General features: G+C 41.1%; 2 protein-coding genes across 2 annotated transcripts; both read left to right on the top strand.

The window, feature by feature from the left end:
- The first annotated feature begins 235 nt into the window (after positions 1-235).
- Positions 236-3,234, top strand: GPANK1 (G-patch domain and ankyrin repeats 1). The gene is made up of 2 exons (XM_072123978.1): positions 236-843; positions 2,708-3,234. Exons 1-2 carry the CDS (start codon positions 251-253, stop codon positions 3,165-3,167), a joined length of 1,053 nt encoding a protein of 350 aa, XP_071980079.1. The 5' UTR covers positions 236-250; the 3' UTR covers positions 3,168-3,234.
- A 5,718-nt stretch (positions 3,235-8,952) lies between these two features.
- On the top strand, positions 8,953-16,152 carry LOC140077595 (uncharacterized). Its single transcript, XM_072124876.1, has 5 exons — positions 8,953-9,086; positions 12,756-13,142; positions 15,025-15,147; positions 15,235-15,257; positions 15,991-16,152. Exons 1-5 carry the CDS (start codon positions 9,023-9,025, stop codon positions 16,150-16,152), a joined length of 759 nt encoding a protein of 252 aa, XP_071980977.1. The 5' UTR covers positions 8,953-9,022.
- Positions 16,153-23,353: the final 7,201 nt, after the last annotated feature.

The following is a 23,353-nucleotide window of genomic DNA, read 5'->3' as shown; positions in this document are numbered from 1 at the left end:
GAGACCGGGAGACAGGGATATTTTCATCTCAGCCGTGAACTGCAATCATGTGATTGAGGTGAGGTGAAGAGGTCACCACTAAGGGCTGTGATTGGTTGTAGTGGGGTCCTGGGCTCAATGGGATGTTGCTCCTGAGAAAAGGGTCTCTGTTATCTCAATACCTGGGACGCTTGAGAAGTGTCCAATTTAAGATTTCATAATCAGTTCTGAAGACTCTTCTGTTTTCTTTAGATTTTCTCTCACACAGAAGATGAATTTCCCTCGGCTTATCACATTTACCAAAGCTCGTGAGAAGTCCGACTTCTGGGAAAATGGAGAACAGAGAAATAAAAACTCATCTCGCAGAAGAGAGGTGAACATTTCCGGTGAGGAGGCGAAGACCTTCTATGAGAGTCTTCTGTCCAACGAAATGGGGGCGTCGCCATCCAAGAAGCCTTCTCGAAAACGAAAGCGGGTCACCACATCTACGCAGGGGGGAACGGCAGGGCAATCCCAAACCAGACCTGTCGTGTCTACACCAGATGGTACAGATGAGCGGAAGGGCCACCAGCTACTAAAATGTTCTCAACACGGAGACCTGAAAGGTGTGAAGAAGCTGCTGGAGAAGGAGAACTGCAATGTCAATTTTCAGGATCATTATTACTGGACGGCTTTAATGTGCGCCGCATATGCGGGGAAGAAGGATGTCGTAGGTTATCTACTGCAGAGGGGCGCAGCCTGGGTCGGGGTTTGTGAAACCAAAGGCAAGGATGCTTTGATGTTAGCAGAAGAGGCTGGACATGAGGACGTTGTCCAGATCCTTCAGGATTCTTTAAGAGGTCAGCGTCAAACCATAACTCCAAGGTGAGTGAAGTTATTAACATTTCTATTGCATATGGGGAAGGAATCTGATGCTTTGTCTTATATGGAGGAGCTCTGATGGAAAACTTAAAGGGGTTGTCCGAGTTTTGAAAAAAATATATATGTGGCCGGGAGCGGGCTGCCTAAAACAATAAAGCTGTACTTACCTTTCGGTGCCCTCCGGTATCCAGCGCTGCTGTCGCTCCGGTCCGGGCGCCATGTAAACAAACATGGCCGCCAGAGCAGCGCTGCATTCAGCTTCCGGCCTCCATACACAATGCTGTGTATAGTGACGGATAGGCGTGGCCGGCCAGAAGCTGAATGCAGCGCTGCTCCGGTGGCCATGTTTGTTTACATGGCGCCCGGACCGGAGCGACAGCAGCGCTGGATACCGGAGGGCACCGGAAGGTAAGTACAACTTTATTGTTTTAGGCAGCCCTCTCCCGGCCACATATATATATATTTTTTAAAAACTCGGACAAGCCCTTTAAGCAGAACTAAGGGGTCTAATGCTGACATATTCCATATTCCAAAAATACCAGCACTGGAGTGGCATTTATTTCCTGTCATCTACTTCCTGAAGGACCAAGGCCATGACCATGTAGCCAAATGTTTGTCATAGGATATCCGTACACTATATGATAATCTGGATCAGCCAATTGGGACCCCTGAAGTCCTCGGAACAGGTTAAGTTTCCTGCAGGGAAGTTCTCCTGTCTACCGGTTGAGCAATACTCTAACATCCTTTGTTCTGAAGATGTAGCTAAGCGGTAAAGACCTTGACCAATGAAAGGACAGTCCTTGTAACATGCCTTCGGTTCTTGTGGGTTTTATATTAGACATATATTTTAGATTTATTGGGTCCAACAGCGGAGACCTCACTGATTACAAGAATGAAAGTCACTTTTACCCCCGACTGAATGGAACGGTGGTTCACAAGCATAACCTCTAATCTCTGTGGCCCTCTAGAGATAGCCAAATGCTGCCTAACTGTTGCTCCATTCATACTAGAGGTTTAAAGGGGTGATCCATAGAAATTGTAGGTTCTCAAACTTCAATAGTTGTTCCAATTTGTGTAGTTTCATTACCCCCCCATTAACACAAGCATATAGAAACGATACTACACAGGTATAGTTTATTCATAAATGTTCTAGATTTTTTTTACTTTTAGCACTTGGGCAAGTCGTATGGTTTTATAAGCCAAAAGTCCATTCAGTGACACAGGGTGACAGATGCTTTACTCGCTGTGAGCAAGTTTAAGGGGCGGTGCCAAGTATTTTTGTGTGGATAAGTGATTACAATCTGATCCGTGGGAGTTCAAGTGCAGGGACCCTCACTGATAACAAGAACAGGTCCCTCTCCACCAAACCCAAGGCCTAAATGCTTGTACCCTGCTGCTCCATTTAATACTACGAGACAGCGGACTCGAGCGCAGGGAAAAAAATCCTCGATATGTGTTAACATCTCTGAGCCCTAAAGCTTCACCAATGTACTGGATCCATCGTACCATAGTCCCCTTGATGACAAGAATAGGTGCTGCATGATGTTCTCAAACTCAACATAGCTGGTCCAAGTTATATAAACAAGTATATTATTTTACTTTCTGTTTCTCTATGACGTCGGTGAAGGTTAAAACAGACTTAAATCTCAATCCTTCTATTGACAACTTGATGTTACCAGTTAGGTTTGTTTCTACTCAGTCTACCATTGTCAGCTTTGATTGGACAATATCAGATTGGGGTTGTGTCCTTGCACAATTAGCCCATGTTTTCTGGATGCCTAGACCCATGTAGTCAATAAGTGGGAAGTCCCTTAAAGAGAGAATGGAGATTTCTTAGCAATAACCATAACTTCTTTTGTATACACAGGACACATCCACCAGAAAGGAAATACTGTGAGGTCTGCAAGACTCATTATGAAGAGGACAGCATCGAAACCCATGAACGCTCCACAGTGCATCTCTTCAACAAAAAAAAGAAGCTTCCTCCCACCTACTACGCCATCCCAGAACATAACATTGGATACAAGATGATGATAAAGGAAGGCTGGGATTCTGAGGTCGGGCTGGGACCAGACGGCACAGGCAGGAAGTTCCCTGTTCAGACAATTCTTAAAAGAGACCAAAAAGGCCTCGGTTTCCAAAGTGACGAGAAGCCAAAAGTCACCCATTTTGCTGCTAACGACACCTTGGCAGTAGCCCGGCCGGCGATCACACACATGAGGACTCAACGGGTGGCTACTGTCAGCAGGAAAGAGGAGAGAAGGAAGGAAGCGAAAGCAAAGGCCTGGGAACGGGACCTGAGGACTTACATGAATATTGACTTGTAGTATCTGTGCTGTGTCATGTCTGTGCTCTGGGACCTGTGTTAATCTTATTAAACTGGACTTTGTGACATTTTAATTTGTTGCTACAAGGGAAAAGACCATATTTACACAGATTTTTGTGATTTGGGTAGCATATTATATATATAAACACAAATATGCATGTGTTGGTACAGGCTCCATCCAGGCTGGTCAGCGCAGCTGCCGTCTTCAGTCTCGTAGAGATGAAATAAGAGGAAACTGCTACATGCAGACAAAGTCCTGTTCTCATAATCAATGTGGGTCCCAATAGTCGATCCCTGACCTATTTACAACTTTATGATTAGTAAAGTAGCAGTCAGATTTGACTTGTGGCTTCTCCTAAGGGTGATATCTAACTGGCTTCCAGAAATGTACCCTTTAACCCCCCCTCATTCCCCCTGGATCTCAACTTTGCTACAGGAAAATTGCCAGGCGGCTACCTCTTGAAGTAGCTATCTTTCAGGATACTTTAAATAACCAGAGAGTGTGTAATGATTGGGGCACATTTACTAAGGGTCAGCGGAACGCATTTCTGTCGGGTTTCCCGAACTTTTCCGTTTCGTGCCGCATTTAACTGGGGTTTTTGGCACACGCGATCAGATTTTGGCGCATCGGCGCCGGCTTTCACGTGACACAAATCGGGGGGGGGGCGGGCCATCGGACGATCCGATGGATTCGGACAACGCACGGGATTTAACAATTCAAATTGTGTCGCAAGCCATGCACTCACATACACAGAGAAAAAGAAAGTGAACTCCGACGGACCTCAGCGGGGAAGTGACACATGCAGGATCTCGGGCGCACCATCTTGGTGAATCGCGCCGGACTTCATCTTCGCCGGACCGTCTAGATCGGGGATAGCGACAGGACCAGGTAAGTAAATGTGCCCAATTGTGTTCAGGCCACCAATGAGGGCACTTCAAGACACAGGAAGCAACTTTTTTCTTTGGTACAAAATACAAATAGATAAAATCTTCAGAAAAACAAGGGCATTTCCACAGCAGAACCAAATCCTTTCTAAGCCGCTAGGTCAATTGTCTCCCAACTGCTTGACATCAGGAGAATAGACTAAGGAACTAACAAGAGACTGAAAAAGTAGTTGTAGATATGATAACGTCCAAATATGAAAAGAGCTGGTCATACATAGAGATGGAGGGAAATATCACTTGTAGGATACAGATCCAAGGTATTGTGAATGTCTTCATATGATTATTTCCTCGAAATGCAAATTGTCGCATCAATTATTTTGGGGTTTTCAATATTATGCTTTGGGTCCTCTGCTAGGTCATAGGGATCATAAGAATTAGATTGATGTTCTTCTTGTCAGGCTGCAAGTTAAGGAAGAAGCAGGAAGTAGGGAGTATCAGCCTAGAACTGGTAGAACTGTTTTGGGACATCCGGGTGATGCAACCCTCAAACAGATGTAAAGGCCCATTTGTATTTCTGGGAGGGTAATTCAGCTTGGGTAGTTCAGTTGTTAAATCAGTGAAATCTCTGGAACATCGCTGTGCATAGAGAACACAAGCAGCACAGGATTTAATGGGCCATTTACCACTCGTTGCCTTCCATGATATAGTTTACGTTGGCATAAAATCAACTGTGGTTGTTCCATGAGAAATTGACTACGCACTGGCCATATTTTACGATTAAAAAACATTCCAGTTTTTGCCGGTTGAAGGAACCTCCCTGCATCATTTATCACCATCATGCACACAATCCCGTCCTCTGCACTGTAGCCGGTCCATGAAATACATCCAGTGCATGGTCTGATTTTCAAGGACCACGGTTGTGTGACATCGGCCTAAGGCCCAGCTCATGTCGTCATTAGATCTTCAGTTATTTGCATCAGTTACTGTGAGCACAAAGCAGGTGTGGTCAAACATACAGAACAGGTGCAAGTCTTTACAGGGACCACATCTGGTTTTGGTTCCGAGCCTTTCATGAAATAACCTGTATTTCTCCAACCCTACTGGCTACAGTAATAGCGAGAAGAAAGGCAGACTGAAGCTTTAGACAAAGGCTTAAATGGAGGATTAAATGGAGACCGTCTAGATTCTAGAAGCTCCTTTAAAAAAGTGGAGCTACTTTAAAGGAATCCTACTATTACAGATCTACCTAATAAGGTAGATCCAGTGGCAGGTTCCTGTATAGTTTTGCAGCCCTATGCTTTTTTTGACTAAACTTTTTCATAAAGTTCTGGGTAACTAAATGTTATCTTATATATATGCAATATTTTTAGAGGCTACTGGACGCCCCATAAGATCTCATCTACAAAGCAGTCTTTAGCACACAGCTCGCTGTAGCTGCGTACACTTGACTCTGAAGCCAAAGTTCTGCACATGTGCAGTAGCTCAGGTTTTGGAGACAAGGCTGCGTCGTAGTACCTGCAGCCGCTTTGCAGACGAGTGTGCGCAGCTACAGCTAGCTATGCCCTGAAGAATGCCTACTAGGAGGGATGGAAACAGGCTATTGGGGCGTGGAGTAGCCGTAGCTCCTGCTCCATTGCGTGGCTACTCTATTTCCCAGTACCCTCTAAATAATATTTGCATATATAAGAAAATAACTTTATAAAGTTCTGGGTAACTAGAAGTTTTATCAAAAAAAGCATAGGGCTGCAAAAGAATACAGAAACCTACCACCGGATCTACCTTAGTAGGAGGTTTCCTTTAAAGACCAGGAACACACTTAGGCCTGCAACATGACACTTTTAGTCCCTTATCTGGAGAAAATGTAATATAGTTATATATATTACGTGTCTATAGAAAGCTATCGTCCCCAGACTCTTCTATGGGCTCATAGACAGGGCAATTGTTTCCACGTCCCCTTATATGAGCTGACTGCCTATGCCGAAAAACTCAGAGCAGGTCCTATCTCTGACTGAGTTTGCACGTCTGGCAGTCAATTATTATTGTCGAAAGCGTGTGAGCGGAAGTCAAACCTCAGTGGCTCTTGTGCCGTAAACAACTGCCCCCGGTAGACCAAGACCTACACACGTTTGTGTGATGGTAAATTCCGACTTATTAATAGATGATTGATCCCATGTGTCCTTAGTAAATTTGACAAACACACTACAAACCATATTGTAAATTTTTGAATTATCTTTTTCCTGCTCAACAAACGGGTAGTTATTACCCGGTCTGAATAACCTTTTGTCATAGTAAGTCCTGTAGGTTGTTAGACGAAACCGTTGCACTGAGGGATTAAGAACTGGACCCTAGACTGGGTCATGAGCAAGAGTGTCGGATGACACCAGAATCACAATGGCTGTGAGACTGTCGATTTTATCCTTTGGAAGCTTTCTGTTATGACCCAAGTTTTATGAAATGGATGACGTTTTTGGAATAAGTTTGCATTTTGAGGAAGAAAACGGCTTGCCCTGCTGGATTTATTTTCTTCTTCCATATTAGTTCCACGCATTGATCCGTGTGGGATCTGTGACGTGGATGAGTCGTACATCTTATCTGGTGAGCTGTAATGGTGCGTTTTATCTATTGTGGTCTGAAATGGGGGAGTTTGATGATAAGGCAGCTCGATAAACTATTTGGCTTTTCGCCGTGAACCGTGACATCTTTGGCCAAAATGGCGCCATCAGGATCCATTGCGCTTGGACTTCCTTGATCCTGGAAATTACTCTAGGGAGGAGAGAGAAAGAGGGGAAAGCATATAGTACAATATATCCTAAGGCCAAGGCTTAAATTGAGAATTTACACCGCAAGAGGCATCTGCTCTTGATGAAAAGAAAGATGGAACTTGGTGATTCTGCTTGGAGGCAAATAGGTTCATGCCGGAGGTTCCTATCTTTCTGTTAAAGGAAATCTACCACTGGTTTACCCTGTATTCACCCTTAGGCTACATTCACACTACCGTATGGAGGACGTATGTACGGCCGATATACGTCCTCCATAGACGGCAATGGGCGCACGGCGCCCTACGGGAGCGGTACGGTGCAGCACACGTGCCGCACCGTACCGTTCCGTACCCGGGAAAAAGATAGGGCCTGTCCCATCTTTACCCGGAGTACGGCCCCGTGCGCCATAACTTCCTATGGAGAGGGGCGGGGGTGAGGGCACCTCCTCTCCCCGTGCCCGGTACGGTACGGGCGGGCAACGGCAGTGTGAATATAGCCTTAAAGCTAATTCTTTGAATAATGCATGTTGCATTGGCCCGAATTGGAGAGCATGCCTAATTTTCCTTGTATTCCTAGAACCTTGCTAGAACTTGGAGTCATGCTCTCATTTGGGTGAATATAGCTATATGTTTTTTAACTTTAATCTTTATGTAAATGAAGTTGAAGAGCTGAGGGGCATCACCGGAGCCTGTAAAAAGCAGCAGGTTGTGAACCCACTGTGCTATTTTACTGTTGTGACTTTGGGCCACACAGTAAGGGTGTTATCCCTCGACCTCTCTGGTATTCTTCGTTTGACCCCTATGCTGAGATCTGTACTTTGCTCCAGAGAGTTCGCAAGGCCGCTACCTCTTGTGGTGGCCCCATAGCTGGCCCAGCGGGTACAGAGACACCAATACGTGGTACCAAGGGGTCAGGCAAGCGAATGATCACAATTACATGTTTTTTTATATTGGGTTATTACAGGCTTAATTTTACAATTAAAATAACTGACTCACAATAAAGATGACAAATATTTTAGCCCCTTGACGCTCCTTGCTGTACAGCGCAGAGGTACAGGGGTGTATGAAGAGGGCTCATGGCTTCATACACAGATGGGGTTTGTTGCATATTGCAGTTGGTGCTTGCAACGATAGCGGCTATTAACTCTTCCAATGTCCTCAGCAACATTTAAAAGATGGCGGCACGTGGGGGGGGGGGCGTCATCGGGCGGCAGCGTTCGGTTGCCATGACAGCCTGTTTCTGAAGATTGGTTACAATGAGCCAGTGGCTCATTGTAATGAATACTGAGCAAAAATGACATATTCAGCAATACAGTATTATTGCAGTATATGGTAGGAATGATCAGACCATCTAGGGTTGATTTACCCTAGAGGGTTTAAAAATAATTGTAAAAAAAAGTTTCAAAAATAATTTTAAAAAGTAAAAAAAACCCTAAAAGTTAAAATAACCCCTTTTCTCTAGAACTGATATAAAACGTAATAAGCAGTAAAAATCACAGACACAATAGGTATTGTTGTGTCCCAAAATGCCCAATCTATTAAAATATAAAAACTGTTATTGCTGGTGTAACGGAAAATAGCGCCCAAATGTCCGAGACACGACTTTTACACCATTTTATTTCACATTAAAAAATGGAACAAATAAATAAATAAACAGGTTATTTGGCGCACACGGTGAAAGTAGTAAAAACTGGACCCACAAGAACGTGACACGAACATGTTTTTTTTTTTTTTAATTAGGAATTTTTTTCCAGCTTCCCAGTACATGGCATGGAATAATAAATAATGTGACGGAGAAGTCAGGCACAGCTCTGTACATGGAAAAATTAAAAAATTATGGATTTTTGAACGTGGAGAGCAAGAAACGAGCAAGAAAAAACCCTGCTTCCTTAAGGGGTTAAAGAGCCGAGCCTAATTGTCTAAATAATATTTGAGTGCAAGAGTGAAATCCTGTGTTAGCAGCAAATGCTGAGTCTACGACTTCCTTTAGTTTCTTAGCCTGGACGGTGATGAGGGGGAGCGATAACACATATGGAGGCAGCGCGCTTCGCTGGTGATGACCCTAGAGGTGAAGCTTTGATGGTAAACCCCAACTCCTAACCACATTTTCCATGATGCTTGAATGATACTGGGCCAATGCAGAAGGCGTGGTGACATCGGGCGTAGAAAAGTAGAGCACCACTATTGCTAATAATTATTTCACCTTTCAGAAAATGAAGCTTCAGCTCAGCCGCGTCTCTTTAGCTTTTCTCCTGATAATTTCCTTTCCACATTATGGTAAGGAGACGATTGCCCGGGAAATAATTTTTACTCAATGTTTCGCAACTGTAATTTTTTTTGGGTTTAACAAATAGCGAGTTTGTAAATTTTTGTTTTTCATTTTTGGAAGATTATTAATTCAATGGTTATTATGATGAATTTTGAATGACTGTTGATACTTTTAGTATTATTATTATTATTATTATATTATTATTATTATATTAGTATTATTATATTATTATTATTATGATTATTATTTATTATATTATTTATTTTATATATTAAATTAAATTTGCTACTAAATGTAAAAAAAAAAAAATTCTAAATCTTAGAAATAGCTTAACATAACCATCATCATTATTAATAGTATTATTAGGAGTATGTTTAATAGGATAGTAATAATGTTGACAATATTTATATCACATTTTTTATTTTTATAAATATTTTAAAACTAATACGAATAATTTAAACAATTCATATTTTCATGTTATTTATTTAATACTAAATATTAAAGACTTTTAACATTGCTACAGGCAGTCCCCGGGTTACGTACAAGATAGGTTCTGCGGGTTTGTTCTTAAGTTGAATTTGTATTTAAGTCGGAACTGTATAGTTTGTAATTGTAACTCCAGGAAAAAAATTTTTGGTCTCTGTGACTATTGTATTTTTAAAATGTTGGGTTGTCATAAGAACCAGGATTAACAATAAATCTTAATTACAGACACCTGTGATAACTGTTATAGCTCTTTATTGTAGCCTAAGGCTAAAATATAGTAAATTACCAAAATCCAGAGGTCCGTTTGTAACTAGGGGTTGTCTGTAAGTCGGGTGTTCTTAAGTAGGCGACCGCCTGTACTTGTATTCGCAAGTTTCTATTATATTTTAGATTTATTTTTTCTATTTTTGTTATAAGTGTTAATAATATCAGTTCAACAAACTTAACTGAATAAAAAAAAAATCATATTTATTACAATATATTTTAGGTCATTTTAACAGATGCTCTAATAGATCTGCATAACCTTGCACATCATAAATCTACCTATTTAATAATATAATATAGGATGTAATAAACCGACACGACCCGTTCTGTGAGACGTAGTTGTAAGTTAATGATTCTTAGAACAATAATTGTTATTCATTTATATTATGTTTTGTGATTATCCGAAATAAATATTTTAACTTTATTTTTGCTCACTGACACCATGCGGCTTATCACTTTTTCTATCTAAATATTTGTGGAAAACGTTTAGTAAATTTAGAAATTTGCTTTCTGATTTTGTATTCGAGTAAAAATATATTCTACAAATCGTGTTTTCTATTCAGTTATATCATAAAATTTTTGCATATTCACTTTTATTATTTATTATATTATTATATATATACAGGCGGTCCCCGGGTTACGTAAATGATAAGTTCTGTAGGTTTGTTCTTAATTTGAATTTGTATGTAAGTCGGAACTGTATATTTTATAATTGTAGCTCCAGGCCAAATTTTTTGTGTCTTTTTAAAAAAATTTAAAAATGTTGGGTTGTCATAAGAACCAGGATTAACAAAGCTTAATTTTAGGCACCTGTGATAACTGTTATAGTTGATTATTGTAGCCTAAGGATAAAGTACAGTAGATTACCAACATCCAGATGTCCGTTTGTAACTAGGGGTCGTCTGTAAGTCGGGTGTTCTTAAGTAGGGGGCCGTCTGTATACTAGCTTTGTTAGAAGGCTTCACTTAAGCTATATTAAGGGAAAAAAAATCTTTAGCTTAATTATTAAACAATAAAATTAGAATTTGTTGCCATCAAACGCAAATGTTTGGCTGTGGGCATTCACTTTTTAGAAGACCTCCGACGGGAAAAAAGTTTTATATATATATTTCATTTCCCATTTGTGTTTTTTAGTTGTGCAATGAGAGACAATATGAGAGTCTTTTATCTCTCATATAAAGAAAACTGTGCACTTTCTAGGACAAGTGTTGACCATTTAAAAAAATCTCGTCCAAAATACATCCAAAAATGTAACAGAATTACAACCGAATCGCTGAAATTACAGTTTAGCCAAAGTTCTATAATCAAAAATAAAATTTTAGATTTTTTTTAGATGCTTTAAATTCTTCGGGGTTACATTGACCTAACAAGTTAAATTTATAGAGCAATTGCTTGAAAACATTATTGGATGTAATATAATTATTCTCAGTCCCAGGAGCTTTACTAAAACTATTTAATATATATATAATGATAGGAATCAGGAATTTATATACCATCAGTGAATATACAAATTAAAAATAAATAATTTTTACTGGATTATAATTTGGCCACATGAGCACCGACATCAAACCCAAACCTCACAAAGTCTTATTAAACAGAATCTAAAATATGTGAAGTCAGTATTTATAACCATGAAGGTCTGAGCCTATGAGTACAGGCAGTCCCCGGGTTACGTACAAGAAAGGTTCTGTAGGTTTGCTCTCTTAAGCTAAATTTGTATGTAAGTCGGAACTGTATATTTTATAATTGTAACCCCAGCCAAATTATTATTTTATCTGGATCTACAATTATAAAATATACAGTTTCAACTTACATACAAATTCAACTTAAGTACAAACCTAAGGAAACTATCTTATACGTAACCCGGGGACTGATACGTACAAAAATATTGGGTAGCTGAATTCCAACTTGTCTGCTCCTTATCTGACCCTATGTTTCCCATCTGGAGAGAATTTTGGAAGCTCCACACACATTAGATGGTCAAAGAAACCAGTAAAAATCTGTAAATTAGGCAGATATTCATATAATATGTATGAAGACCTTTCATGGCAGTTTGGGACACTAAACCACCCACAGGTCCTTATGGACCAGTGGTTTAGTGTTGCAAATTGTCCTTTATTAAGTCCCTCTGTGGCCGCTAGTAAAATTAAAAAAACACGTTATACTTACCTCGGTCCAATGCTCCGCAGTGAAGCCAGCATACTACATCATGGCTCCATTGCGCATGCGCCATAGCCACAGCGCTTGTGTAATGAAGCCAGTGTAGCGCTCCAGCTTCTTTGAAGAACTGCGATGGCGAGGGGAGCACAAGAGATGAGTCCGATGTGCCTCATCAGACTCATTTCTGGGTAAGTGTAAACTTTGTTATATTTTCATTGGAGTCACAGAAGGACTTGGAAATGGGCAATTTGGGACACAAAACCACTGGTCCATAAGGACCTGTGGGTGGTTTAATGTCCCAAATTTCCATGACAGTTCCTCTTTAAGTTATTACAAATTATAAGTCATCTCAGCTTTCTGTCAGTTGGGTAAGTTCCGGTTCCTAAACCCCATAACCAAATCCGTTACAGGTCTATATCTCCCTTATCAGGGCTCAAAAGTGAATGCTACTTCTTACCACTCACTACAGACACGTCCCTTGTGTCTGAACATCCAACCCTGTGCTTATACGTATCCATAGAATGATTATAAAAGTGTTTTTGTATCTTAACATTTTCTATTCGTTTTTTAAAAAAAGAATGACTACTGACAGTACTATTATAATGATACCATGTAAGGATAGTTCAGTGCTGATTATATTATTTTGATGGTTGTATCATTTTGAGTAGGGAGCATTTTAGCCCATATTTTAAATTCACGCAAATCTGAATTTAGCATGAAATCTACACTTTATAGTCATTGGAATCTAACCTCTTTTATTTTTAAAGGAAATGGCCAAAAACAGCTGGTGGTGACACAACCAAAAACGCTCCAAGCAACAGCTGGAGGCTCGGTGAACATCTCCTGCTCATTTATATCTTCAGATACCTCCTACATTGTGACATGGACCTTAGGATGTGATGCTACTGCAATTCCACTTCAGAATTACCCATGTTTCCAACACAGGGTACAGTTCTCTATCCCAGCCTCAGATCAGACAGCGAGTAACTCCCAAGCACCCAGTAATGAGACACAGAAAGCTACAATCACTATCTTCAACCTGACAGAGAACGACTCTGGAAGTTTTTGCTGTCATATAAAGACGGTTTTACATAAAGAGACGGGAACAGGAACGGGAACAATCCTGGAGGTCACAAGGAAATCAATTGCTGCAGGTATTTTATTAGGAGAGGCAGTTCTACCATCATCATAGACATGGGGCATCCTCCACGTCTAGAAGAGAGGTGGCTCAACCATCACCGTAGACAGGGGGACATTCTCTACAACTAGAGGAGAGGAGGTTCTACCATCATCATAGACAGAGGGCATCCTCCACCTCTAGAAGAGAGGGGGCTTTACCATCACCATAGACGGGGGCATCCTCTACACCTAGAGGAGAGGAGGTTTTACCATCACCATAGACAATGGGGCATCCTCTACACCTAGAGGAGAGGAGGTTCTACCATCACCATAGACAGGGGGCATCCTCTTCACCTAGAGGAGAGGAGGTTCTACCATCACCATAGACAGGGGGCATTCTCTATACCTAGATAAAATCGGAAGGCAGACAAGGAGAGACTGAGTAGAGCTCATAGAGTAGTATTGTTGTAATGACAAAATAAAGATATTTAGAACAAACAATTGGAATGACGCTCAGCAGATTAGCACCTAGAGGAGGTGTGGTTCTACAATCACCATAGACAGGGGCGTCTTCTACATCTAGAGGAGGGGAGGTTCTACCATCACTATAGATAGGGGGCATCTTCTACGCCTAGAAGAGAGGAGCTTCTACCATCACCATAGACAGGGGACATCCTCTTCACCTAGAGGAGAGGAGGTTCTACCATCACCATAGACAGGGGGCATCCTCTTCACCTAGAGGAGAGGAGGTTCTACCATCACCATAGACAGGGGGCATCCTCTACACCTAGAGGAGAGCAGTACTACCATCACCATAGACACGGGGCATCCTCTACACCTAGAGGAGAGGAGGTTCTACCATCACCATAGACAGGGGGCATCCTCTACACCTAGAGGAGAGGAGGTTCTACCATCACCATAGACAGGAGGCATCCTCTACACCTAGAGGAGAGGAGGTTCTACCATCACCATAGACAGGGGACATCCTCTTCACCTAGAGGAGAGGAGGTTCTACCATCACCATAGACAGGGGGCATCCTCTTCACCTAGAGGAGAGGAGGTCCTACCATCACCATAGACAGGGGGCATCCTCTACACCTAGAGGAGAGGAGGTTCTACCATCACCATAGACACAGAGCATCCTCTACACCTAGAGGAGAGGAGGTTCTATCATTACCATAGACAGGGGGCATCCTCTACACCTAGAGGAGAGGAGGTTCTACCATCACCATAGACAGGGGACATCCTCTACACCTAGAGGAGAGGAGGTTCTACCATCACCATAGACAGGGGTATCCTCTACACCTAGAGGAGAGGAGGTTCCACCATCACCATAGACAGGGGGCATCCTCTACACCTAGAGGAGAGGAGGTTATACCATCACCATAGACAGGGGACATCCTCTACACCTAGAGGAGAGGAGGTTCTACCATCCCCATAGACCGAGGGCATCCTCTACACCTAGATAAAATAGGAAGGCAGACAAGGAGAGACCGAGTAGAGCTCATAGAGTAGTATTCTTGACAAAATAAAGATATTTAGAACAAACAATTGGAAAGCAGATTAGTTGTACTTAATTGGGCACAACGCTATTTATAGCTTTTCGGATTCAGGTGAGGGTATCCTCATGTGCTGCCTTTAGACATTAATCATGGAGACATGGTTGCCAGGACAGCCTGGATCAGAGCCTAGAGGAGTATGTTGGAGACTGTCACACAGAGATTCGGAACTTCACGTCTTTTAAAACGGATGAAATTTTAATCTAATATCTCGGGTCACAACACGTTTCGGAGTTCACAAATCCTTTATCATGTGAACTGAGACATGGGAAAAGTAGTCATGTCCCAAAGCCCTTATTGTCTCCCTTTGGATTTTTGAACATTAATTTCTAATTTATCTTTCTTTTTTCTTTCTTAGCTCCATCAGATGATCTGAAAATGTCAGAGAAAGTGAAAACGTATATTCTCTATGGCGTGATAGGGGCTGAAACTTGTGTGATAATAATCCTGCTGGCTGTGGTTATTAAGCACCGACTGCAAGGTACAAATGTGTCTGCTATCAGGAATCGTATAATCGTATAGACCACATTGTCTACAATGTATAACCTGTTTACTTGCTCTTTCACAGGTTCATCAAGTGCTGTGGACCAGGTGGGTGGATAGTCAACAGAAAAAATCTAAGTAAAATCAAATGTGTGATTGTAAGGCCCCATGCTCTCGGGTCAAAAAACGACAAGCCCATGGTCAGTTTTTGCTGCCTGCGTGTTATCGGTGAGTGACAGTAGAAAATGAGTGCCCAAGCCGCACTCTGGTCCAGGCATAGGAACTTCTCAGAAATTTTTGCTGCACCGTAGATGAGCCGAAAAAAGGCATGGTGACGTGTTCTGGCCATTGTTTTTGTGGCTAGCATATGTCCCCATGTCTCATCCACAGTGCCGAGTGCGAGCCAACTACATGTGCCATGATAAACCGTCAGGTGCGTGAGGCCTAATAATGAGCATTATTTGTTCTCATGTAAAAAGGGGAAGGTCAATACATTTATCTCCTTCAAAGGTTTTCAAAGACTCCTCGGTGACCCACTTGGGGCCAGGGGTAACCAAAACAAAAATAGTACTTTCTCTGCATCGGCTCCCGTTTCCAGCATTTTGGTGTTCTCCACGTCTTCCACACTTCTATCCTGGCCAGAGGTCCCTGGGAGTTACCGAATATCCCAAATCAGTGGCTCAGCAGGGGATGTCACTTGTTATTTAGAGGATGTGATATCTGGGGTGCTGCTGTGGCTACTGACTTACCAAAGTGGGTCCATGGCCCCCTTGGCACTTCTGACTGTTCCCATTGTTGTTTACGGGAGTAATGCAGTGTTTTTATCTTCACAATTTTACAGGATGTTCAGATGGATCCTTCAGGGCTTCAGTATGCAGAGATCTGTAAGAAGAGTTTCCCTAAACAATCAAGGCAACAAAGAAAAGTGGAATCTATCACCTACTCAGCCGTCAAAGTGAAGAACCAACCACATCTGACTAAGGACAAATATGAATTACATTAAAGGATCCTTAAAGGAAATCTACCCTCAAAATCCATCCTGATAAACCAGGGACACTTAGTCATAGATCCAGGCACCAGGACTGTGATAATCTTCTTATATATGATCTAGAGCCCTCTTCCTTCTAAAATCAACTTTTAAAACTACACAGTGTTACAGCCTTTGAAGCTGCATTACAGTGGGTCTGAGGTAAAGTCTCAAAGAGCCCTTATGGCTCATAAGCATATTTAAAAGTTGATTTTAAAAGGAAGGAGGCCAAGAATAACAGATTTATGAAGATCTATAAGTATGTGTGCCTGGTCTACCATGATGGATTTTCACGGTAGACTTACTTTGATAGACCAGTCTAGACAAAGCTGGGCATGTCATTCTCATTCTTCAGGCATTGCACTAAATGTAAAGTGGTTTACCATCTTATTTATATTTACGACGTATCCATGTAATAGGTCAGCAGACTCATCATAATCCGATCTATGGGGATCTCTCACCAGGGACCCCTAGTGGTGAGTTGGTTTGGTTGGTCAAATCTTTTTGTAGAGGTCAGGTAAGCGCAGCTCAGCTAAGAGGAACAGAGATGCCCTTCTGGTTCTCTGTTTGATCAGTGAGGGTTACAAATGTTGGTCCCAGACTTATCTGATATTGCTGAATTATCCAATGGATAAGCCATACACAAAAATCTTGGAAAACCCCTTTAACTTGTTGTGTAAGTTTAGCATGGAAAACTTTGCTATGTATTTCTTCACTGCTGTAATAAAATTCTCTTTCTTAGATATATCGCAATTTTTATTGAAATACCGGTAACTGTAGTTTTCTCTCCCATGTGGCATGAAAGACTATTTAGATGCAATATTGTATTATATTATGCAAAAAAGGAGGAAGGTTGAGGATATCCTGGTCATGTCTGGAAGGAGCACTGTGGGCAAAGTTATTACACTCTCAAGAAAAAGTGGCCCGAAGGTAGCATAATAAAGAAATGATACATACCCTACTCCAGTCCCCAGGACGTGTCGTGCCGAGCATCAGTTCCTCATGGCTGAAGCAGCTCTCGGGACTCCTGACACTTCCAACCCAGTGATTTCGATATTTGTCGAATGGTAGTGTCACTTGGGTCATGCCTACTTCCAGAACTTCAAGGACATGCCTATTTCCAATTAGGATTGCACCGATACCAGAATTTTGAGTGTGATACGATACCCAGAAAAGTATCTGCCCGATGTCTGCAGAGTCTGTAGAGTCTCTGGAAGTCTTTCAGTACTGCATGTAGCAGAAACCTGCTATAAAAAAAAATTGGACCGTTCTGTCTTTGAAAGTATCGTACAAGTAACGTGATTGCGATTTCCAATGTATAAAACCAAGTAGCCTTTCAGGAGAAATTAGCCTAATAATCGACTACCAGTATGTGGTCAAGCAGCTGAACATCTTCTAGATCATGTTTCTTGCATGGCTTCAGTACGGTGGCATCATCCACAAAATCAACACTAAAGTGAGATGTAAATTGGTTGTATAAAGTCATAGAAGCGGAGAGGTTAACACTGTAGGCTTTCCCTACTTCCCTTCCCGATCACTGTAATTGATGGTCTTGCAACCAGGGACATCACTAACCAATTCTCCAATCACAGTGGAGGAGGCATTCAGAGGTGAGGAGAGCATGATTCAATGTTAAACTCTCCACCTCCTTGTCCTTATACAACCAATTTTACATCTCACTTCAGAGTGCATTTTCTGGATGATGCCACTGCACTGGGCCATGAAAGAAACATAATCTGGAAGGTTTTAAGATAATTGACAACATTCTGGTAGTGGTTTATTAGGCCGATATCTGATGACAGGTTCCCTTTAAGGCTTAGATACCTCTAAGAGCAGACATGATTCACCTATACAAATCTAAAATTACCAATAATGACCAATAGATGATGAGTAAAAATAGTTTACGGGAAAGTTACTTTGAGAAATACCTATTGGCTTATTGACCCTTCCAATGATCTTTACACCAGGAGTCAGCTTTTAGTATTGTCGAAAGTTGAGTGTTAACTCCATTAATGATCTCCAAGGTTAGAGGCTAGTTCAATCCAAACATTTCCATGAGACACTTGGTCCCTTAAACCCCTATGTTTGGACAGGAAAAGTGTACAAATAAAATCATAGTTGGCAAGTGAAGGAATGTAATTAATAGTATATGAAATAATCAGCAGCCTCCTGTCCAACCAAAAGAGAAGATGATACATTGTACAGAATTGAGAGGTTGTAAGAATTTAGTTCTCTCTATTATCGTTCAGGGAAAACATGTATACATTGACGAGTGGGCGTCAACAATAAGGGGTAATCATATACAGTCCTTGACTACAAGCAATGATTGGATAGAGTTAGGCTTTGGCCCCTCCCACCCACCTTCTTCTCTCATACACCCGAAGAGATAAGACCGGCAACGACCTGAGCTACGTTATTTGGCTTCATCAGACAAGGGACGAGAGGAAGATTTTCCATTCGACAGGAACAACACAAGGAGGACTGTGATGCCTTCTAGGGACAAACATCAAAATGACGACTCTGTACAAAGAAGAACTCAGACTGAGGGGGGCCCTCCGTAATCCATTCTGTAACATCTGTCTTTATACTTACCCAGGGAGGTGCTTCATCCTGAGCGAGTTGGAACCTGAACAGTGAGTACATGTTATCTGTTCTCTCATATTATAGGTCTACTCTGGGGTCTCCAATAATAAGGGTCTGTTCTAGGGGGGTTCCAGTATTATAGGACTGCTCTGGGGGTCTCCATTATTATAGGACTGCTCTGGGGGTCTCCAGTATTATAGGACTGCTCTGGGGGTCTCCATTATTATAGGACTGCTCTGGCGGTCTCCATTATTATAGGAATGCTCTGGGGGTCTTCAGTATTATAGGTCTGCTCTGGGGTCTCCAATAATAAAGGTCTGTTCTAGGGGGGTTCCAGTATTATAGGACTGCTCTGGGGGTCTCCAGTATTATAGGACTGCTCTGGGGGTCTCCATTATTATAGGACTGCTCTGGGGGTCTCCATTATTATAGGAATGCTCTGGAGGTCTTCAGTATTATAGGTCTGCTCTGGGGGTCTCCAGTATTATTTGTCTCCTCGTAGGGTCTTCAGTATTTTACGTCCTCTATTGGGGGTGGCATTTTGTTCTGTACTGTGGTTTCTGGTACATCTGGGGTTCAGGTTACTAGTGCGGCCCCTTGAAGTGGAGCAGAATGATAATGTGCTCCTTGGACCATTAAAGTTGTGCACCCCTGGTCTAAATACTACTATTGTGGGTTTTCAATGAACAGTAACTAGAAAAACGGGTCACACTTAAATTGGGGGTGGGGTGAAAAGTTCAAAAGGACAACATATAGCATGACGAGGCTGCACACCCACCCACCTGTGGGTTTGGTGACACTATATAAAAACGGTTAGTCCAGAGGTCAAACAGGAAATGCCCTGTGTGCATCTTACAATATATAAGAAACACAAATCTGTTAAATTTCGTATCATCATTCTTGTGAAGATGAAGGCTTCAACTCCTCTCGTAAGCATTGTCATCCTTTTGTTGATCTCCTACACGGCTGAAGGTAAGAGAAAAATACGATATTAACACATGGTTCAAATTTTTTTCAATTATATATTTAAATTTTTCACATCATTCATTAATCTCTATAAATTAAAAAATAACTCAAAATAATTTATAAAATCCTTTAACATGGGAAAAACTGAATTATCGGTGTAGACTGATCAGGGAACACATATGTTAAACTAAGTAAATCATCTCCTACATATGGACATAACTCTAAATAAAAAACTACAACAAGAAATAGCAAGAAAATCTGAAAAAATACTTATTTCGAATACTCCTTAGAATATTACAATAAATAAAGTACTTAGAATTTTTTTTAGAAACATTTCGTTTCTTAATGTATAGTAACAGTTTTATCTAAAAATCTAAATTATTATTATTTCTGATGGACTTTTAAAAAAATTATTTTGAATTTAGAGCTCATCATTTAAAAAAAATAATTTCAGATTTATATTATTGCTCCAAAATACTTAGAGCAACTACAGAAAAATTGGGCAAAATTTTTTTTTTTTTTACAGTGAAAGTTTGAATAGAGTTGACATTATGGCACCCGGTAGACCCTAATAAAATGTAATATTTACATTAAGTACTGGGAGGATCAAGAAACTTATATGTAAGGAATAATTTTTATCATGAAAAACAAAATTTTTAATTGTGGTTACAAGTAACATTAATAAAAAGTAAAAGAAGGGCAGCGCAGCAGCTCATCGGTAAGAACTGTTGCCATGAAGCACCGGGATCCATCCAACCAAAGCCAACATCTGCATGGAGCATGTTTACATTGGTTTCCTTCAGTTTTTAAACCCCCCTCCCAATTCAAACACGACGACAAGCGAAAATTGCAGTAGAATATTTTGGTGAAATAAAATTAGAAATAAAAAAAAAATTTATTAAAAAAAATATATTAGAAATTATTTTCAAATATATTACAAAAAAAGGAGAACAACAACTCTAATGTTACATTTATTTTTTAGCACTAAAAATTAAAGAAAAAGAGAAGAGTAATTCAAATTAAAATACAGAAAAACAAACTATTTTTTTTACAGAAATATTTATAAAATATATGATCATAGCGGAAAATTAAAAAAATAAAAGACCATTCGATTTGGAATTGACCCATCCAACAAAGAGTTTGGGTTTAGAAAATGAAGCATAAGAAGATAAAAGCGCTGAAATAAATGTGTTGAAATGGTCAAAATGATTTTTAAGTATTTTTTATTGGTGTTTTAACATTGTGGAATCTACAGTATAAAGAAAATTAAATAAAATACATGTAATGTATTATATATTTTATTTTTTAATTACATTTCTAGAATATACTGTATCTGTATCAATCAAGAACATGGTATCACTATTAACTATAATGTATGTTGCTCTCCACATCAACAAAAAGGAGTCAACATACCCTATATACTATATATATATATGTATATATATATGTGCATAAAAATAACTAAAAATGTGCCGAAAACCCCCAACACGCCTTATACAGGAGGGTATAAAAAATAAGCTTTCACACTCACCTTCTGGAGCTCCCCGAGGCTCCTCTTCCTTCTTCTCTTCACGTGTATCAGAGCGGGTAGAGACGCGCCCATGTGCTCTGCCCGTGGCTCACACTATGATGTCATCACTGGCGACACCGCTGCATCATAGTGTGCACCGGCAGGCAGAGAGCATGGACGAGTCTCTACCCGCTCTGTTACACGTGAAGAGAAGATGGAAGAGGAGACGCGGAGCATCAGTACGTTAATATATATGCAGGGGCGTAACTTGAGGGGGTGCAGAGGGTGCAGCCGCAACCGGGACCAAGAGGCTTAGGGAGCCCATAAAGTGTCATATGAGAAGACTAGTATAAACCATACATTATAGTTGGGCGCCTGGTACAGACTTTGCATTGGGGCCCTTCAACTTCAAGTTACATCACTGTGTTTAAGTTTATTGTAATTTTTAATAAGTGGCAAAATTATACAAAACTTTACCCAAATATATGATTTAATATATATGAATGTGATATGAAATTGAGATAGTGGGAGGTGAAGAATGGAAACACCAAAAATAAAGTTGATGCGGCCTTTAATGGGTGAATGGTGTAATGGGGGTGTTAAAGAAACCTATCTCCCCCCTAGGTAATCAGAAAAAGCTGGAGGTGAGGCAGCCATTGTTCATCAAGGCCATAGCCGGAGACTCGGTGACCATCTATTGCTTCTTTGAGACGCAGTCGCCTTCTTTTACCATCAAGTGGACTTTGTGTTGCGACCAACTGAATTCTATTCAGCAGAATCAGAGGTACAAAGACAGAGTAACCCTAACCACGACCTTCCAGGAGCTGACGATTGTAAATGTGACCGAGCAGGACTCCGAAAAATATTGCTGTGAAGTATTGACGGCAGACAGTGAAACGGGAGTCGGAAATGGAACCTTATTGAGTGTCGCTTCACCAATAAAAAAAGAAGGTACATTTTTTTGTAGAATTGCTCTATTTCAATAGATTGCAAACATTTTGGGTGTACTGATCCTCTAAGCCAGTGACGGCATAGGCTCCATTCACATCAGGTTAGATGAACACGCTGAGCATAGATAGTTCTAGGTAGTACATTCCAGAGAAAAGGTGAAGCTCTGGAAAAGTCCTGGAGACTTGAGAAGGAGGTCCGAATGAAGGAACAAAGTAATGTTAGATCACTGGAGGATGGAAAAGTACGGGCTGGGTGTTAGACTTAGATAAGGGCAGAGAGGTAGGAGGTGCAGCACTGTGCAGAGCTTTGTGGATGAGGGTGATTATTTTGAATTGAATATGGAAGGTGTTGGGCAGCCAGTGCAGTGACTGACACAGAGTGGAGGCATCCGTGTAGCGCCGGGATTGATTGACCAGTCTGTCTGCCGCTTTAAGAATAGATTGTAGGTGAGACAGTTTAGTAATTGGAAGATCGATCGCTAGGGAGTTACTTTAGTTTAGACGAGAGCGATTCAGAGCAACGATTTGGGTTTTAAAGGTTTTCATGGTCAAAGAACGGATTTTAAAACAGTTTTTAAGGTGCAAGAGGGATACGCTGCTGCCCTCTATTCTTAGGGTACATCCGGAATCCTCCTAACGTAACCTTATGGGGGAGCGGAGGGGGGGGGAGAACAAGATGGGAAAGTAGCCTTTGAGAATGCCCAAACTGTAACACAAAACCCAAGTTTTACCGCAGTTTTCATTCTATACATACAAATAGCATAAGGAACAGAGCAAAATTTTTAGGCAAGTGCAGAAAACTGGTGTAAAGTAAGAAAGATTCCAGAAATAGGAGACTTAAAGAGGATCTGTCACCCCCAAAAAGACCCCCACCAAATATGCCCCCCATAATCCTCTCCCCAGCCCCTTTCTGCATATGCCAAATTTGCCCGGCACTGTCAATTTTACCTTCTTTAATTAGCTATTATGTAATGTAGGGCTATGCTCAGACATGCCATTCATACCACCATGGACTCGGGAGTGATGTAGCTGGAGGGGGATCTGAGAAGGCCCTGGGTGGTAGCGGTGGGGGGTTGTTATTATTGCTGTGGAGCCAGGGACCTGAGGTGCTCTGCTAACACCCCACAGAGCACTCATTAGCATATATTTCAAGTGAACTTTGCCATGG

The sequence above is a fragment of the Engystomops pustulosus genome, chromosome 9 (genome assembly GCF_040894005.1).
Source record: "Engystomops pustulosus chromosome 9, aEngPut4.maternal, whole genome shotgun sequence".
NCBI lineage: Eukaryota > Metazoa > Chordata > Amphibia > Anura > Leptodactylidae > Engystomops > Engystomops pustulosus.
Note: the sequence above shows the minus strand (reverse complement) of the source record. Positions and strands in the feature narration are given on the sequence as shown.

Bases quoted from the DNA above. Each gene is read 5' to 3' on its own strand.
- GPANK1 (XM_072123978.1), top strand. From the start codon at position 251: ATGAATTTCCCTCGGCTTATCACATTTACCAAAGCTCGTGAGAAGTCC. The intron at 844-2,707 runs GTGAGTGAAGTT...TTGTATACACAG, and splicing joins CGTCAAACCATAACTCCAAG to GACACATCCACCAGAAAGGA.
- LOC140077595 (XM_072124876.1), top strand. From the start codon at position 9,023: ATGAAGCTTCAGCTCAGCCGCGTCTCTTTAGCTTTTCTCCTGATAATT. The intron at 9,087-12,755 runs GTAAGGAGACGA...TTATTTTTAAAG, and splicing joins AATTTCCTTTCCACATTATG to GAAATGGCCAAAAACAGCTG. The intron at 15,258-15,990 runs GTGGGTGGATAG...ACAATTTTACAG, and splicing joins CATCAAGTGCTGTGGACCAG to GATGTTCAGATGGATCCTTC.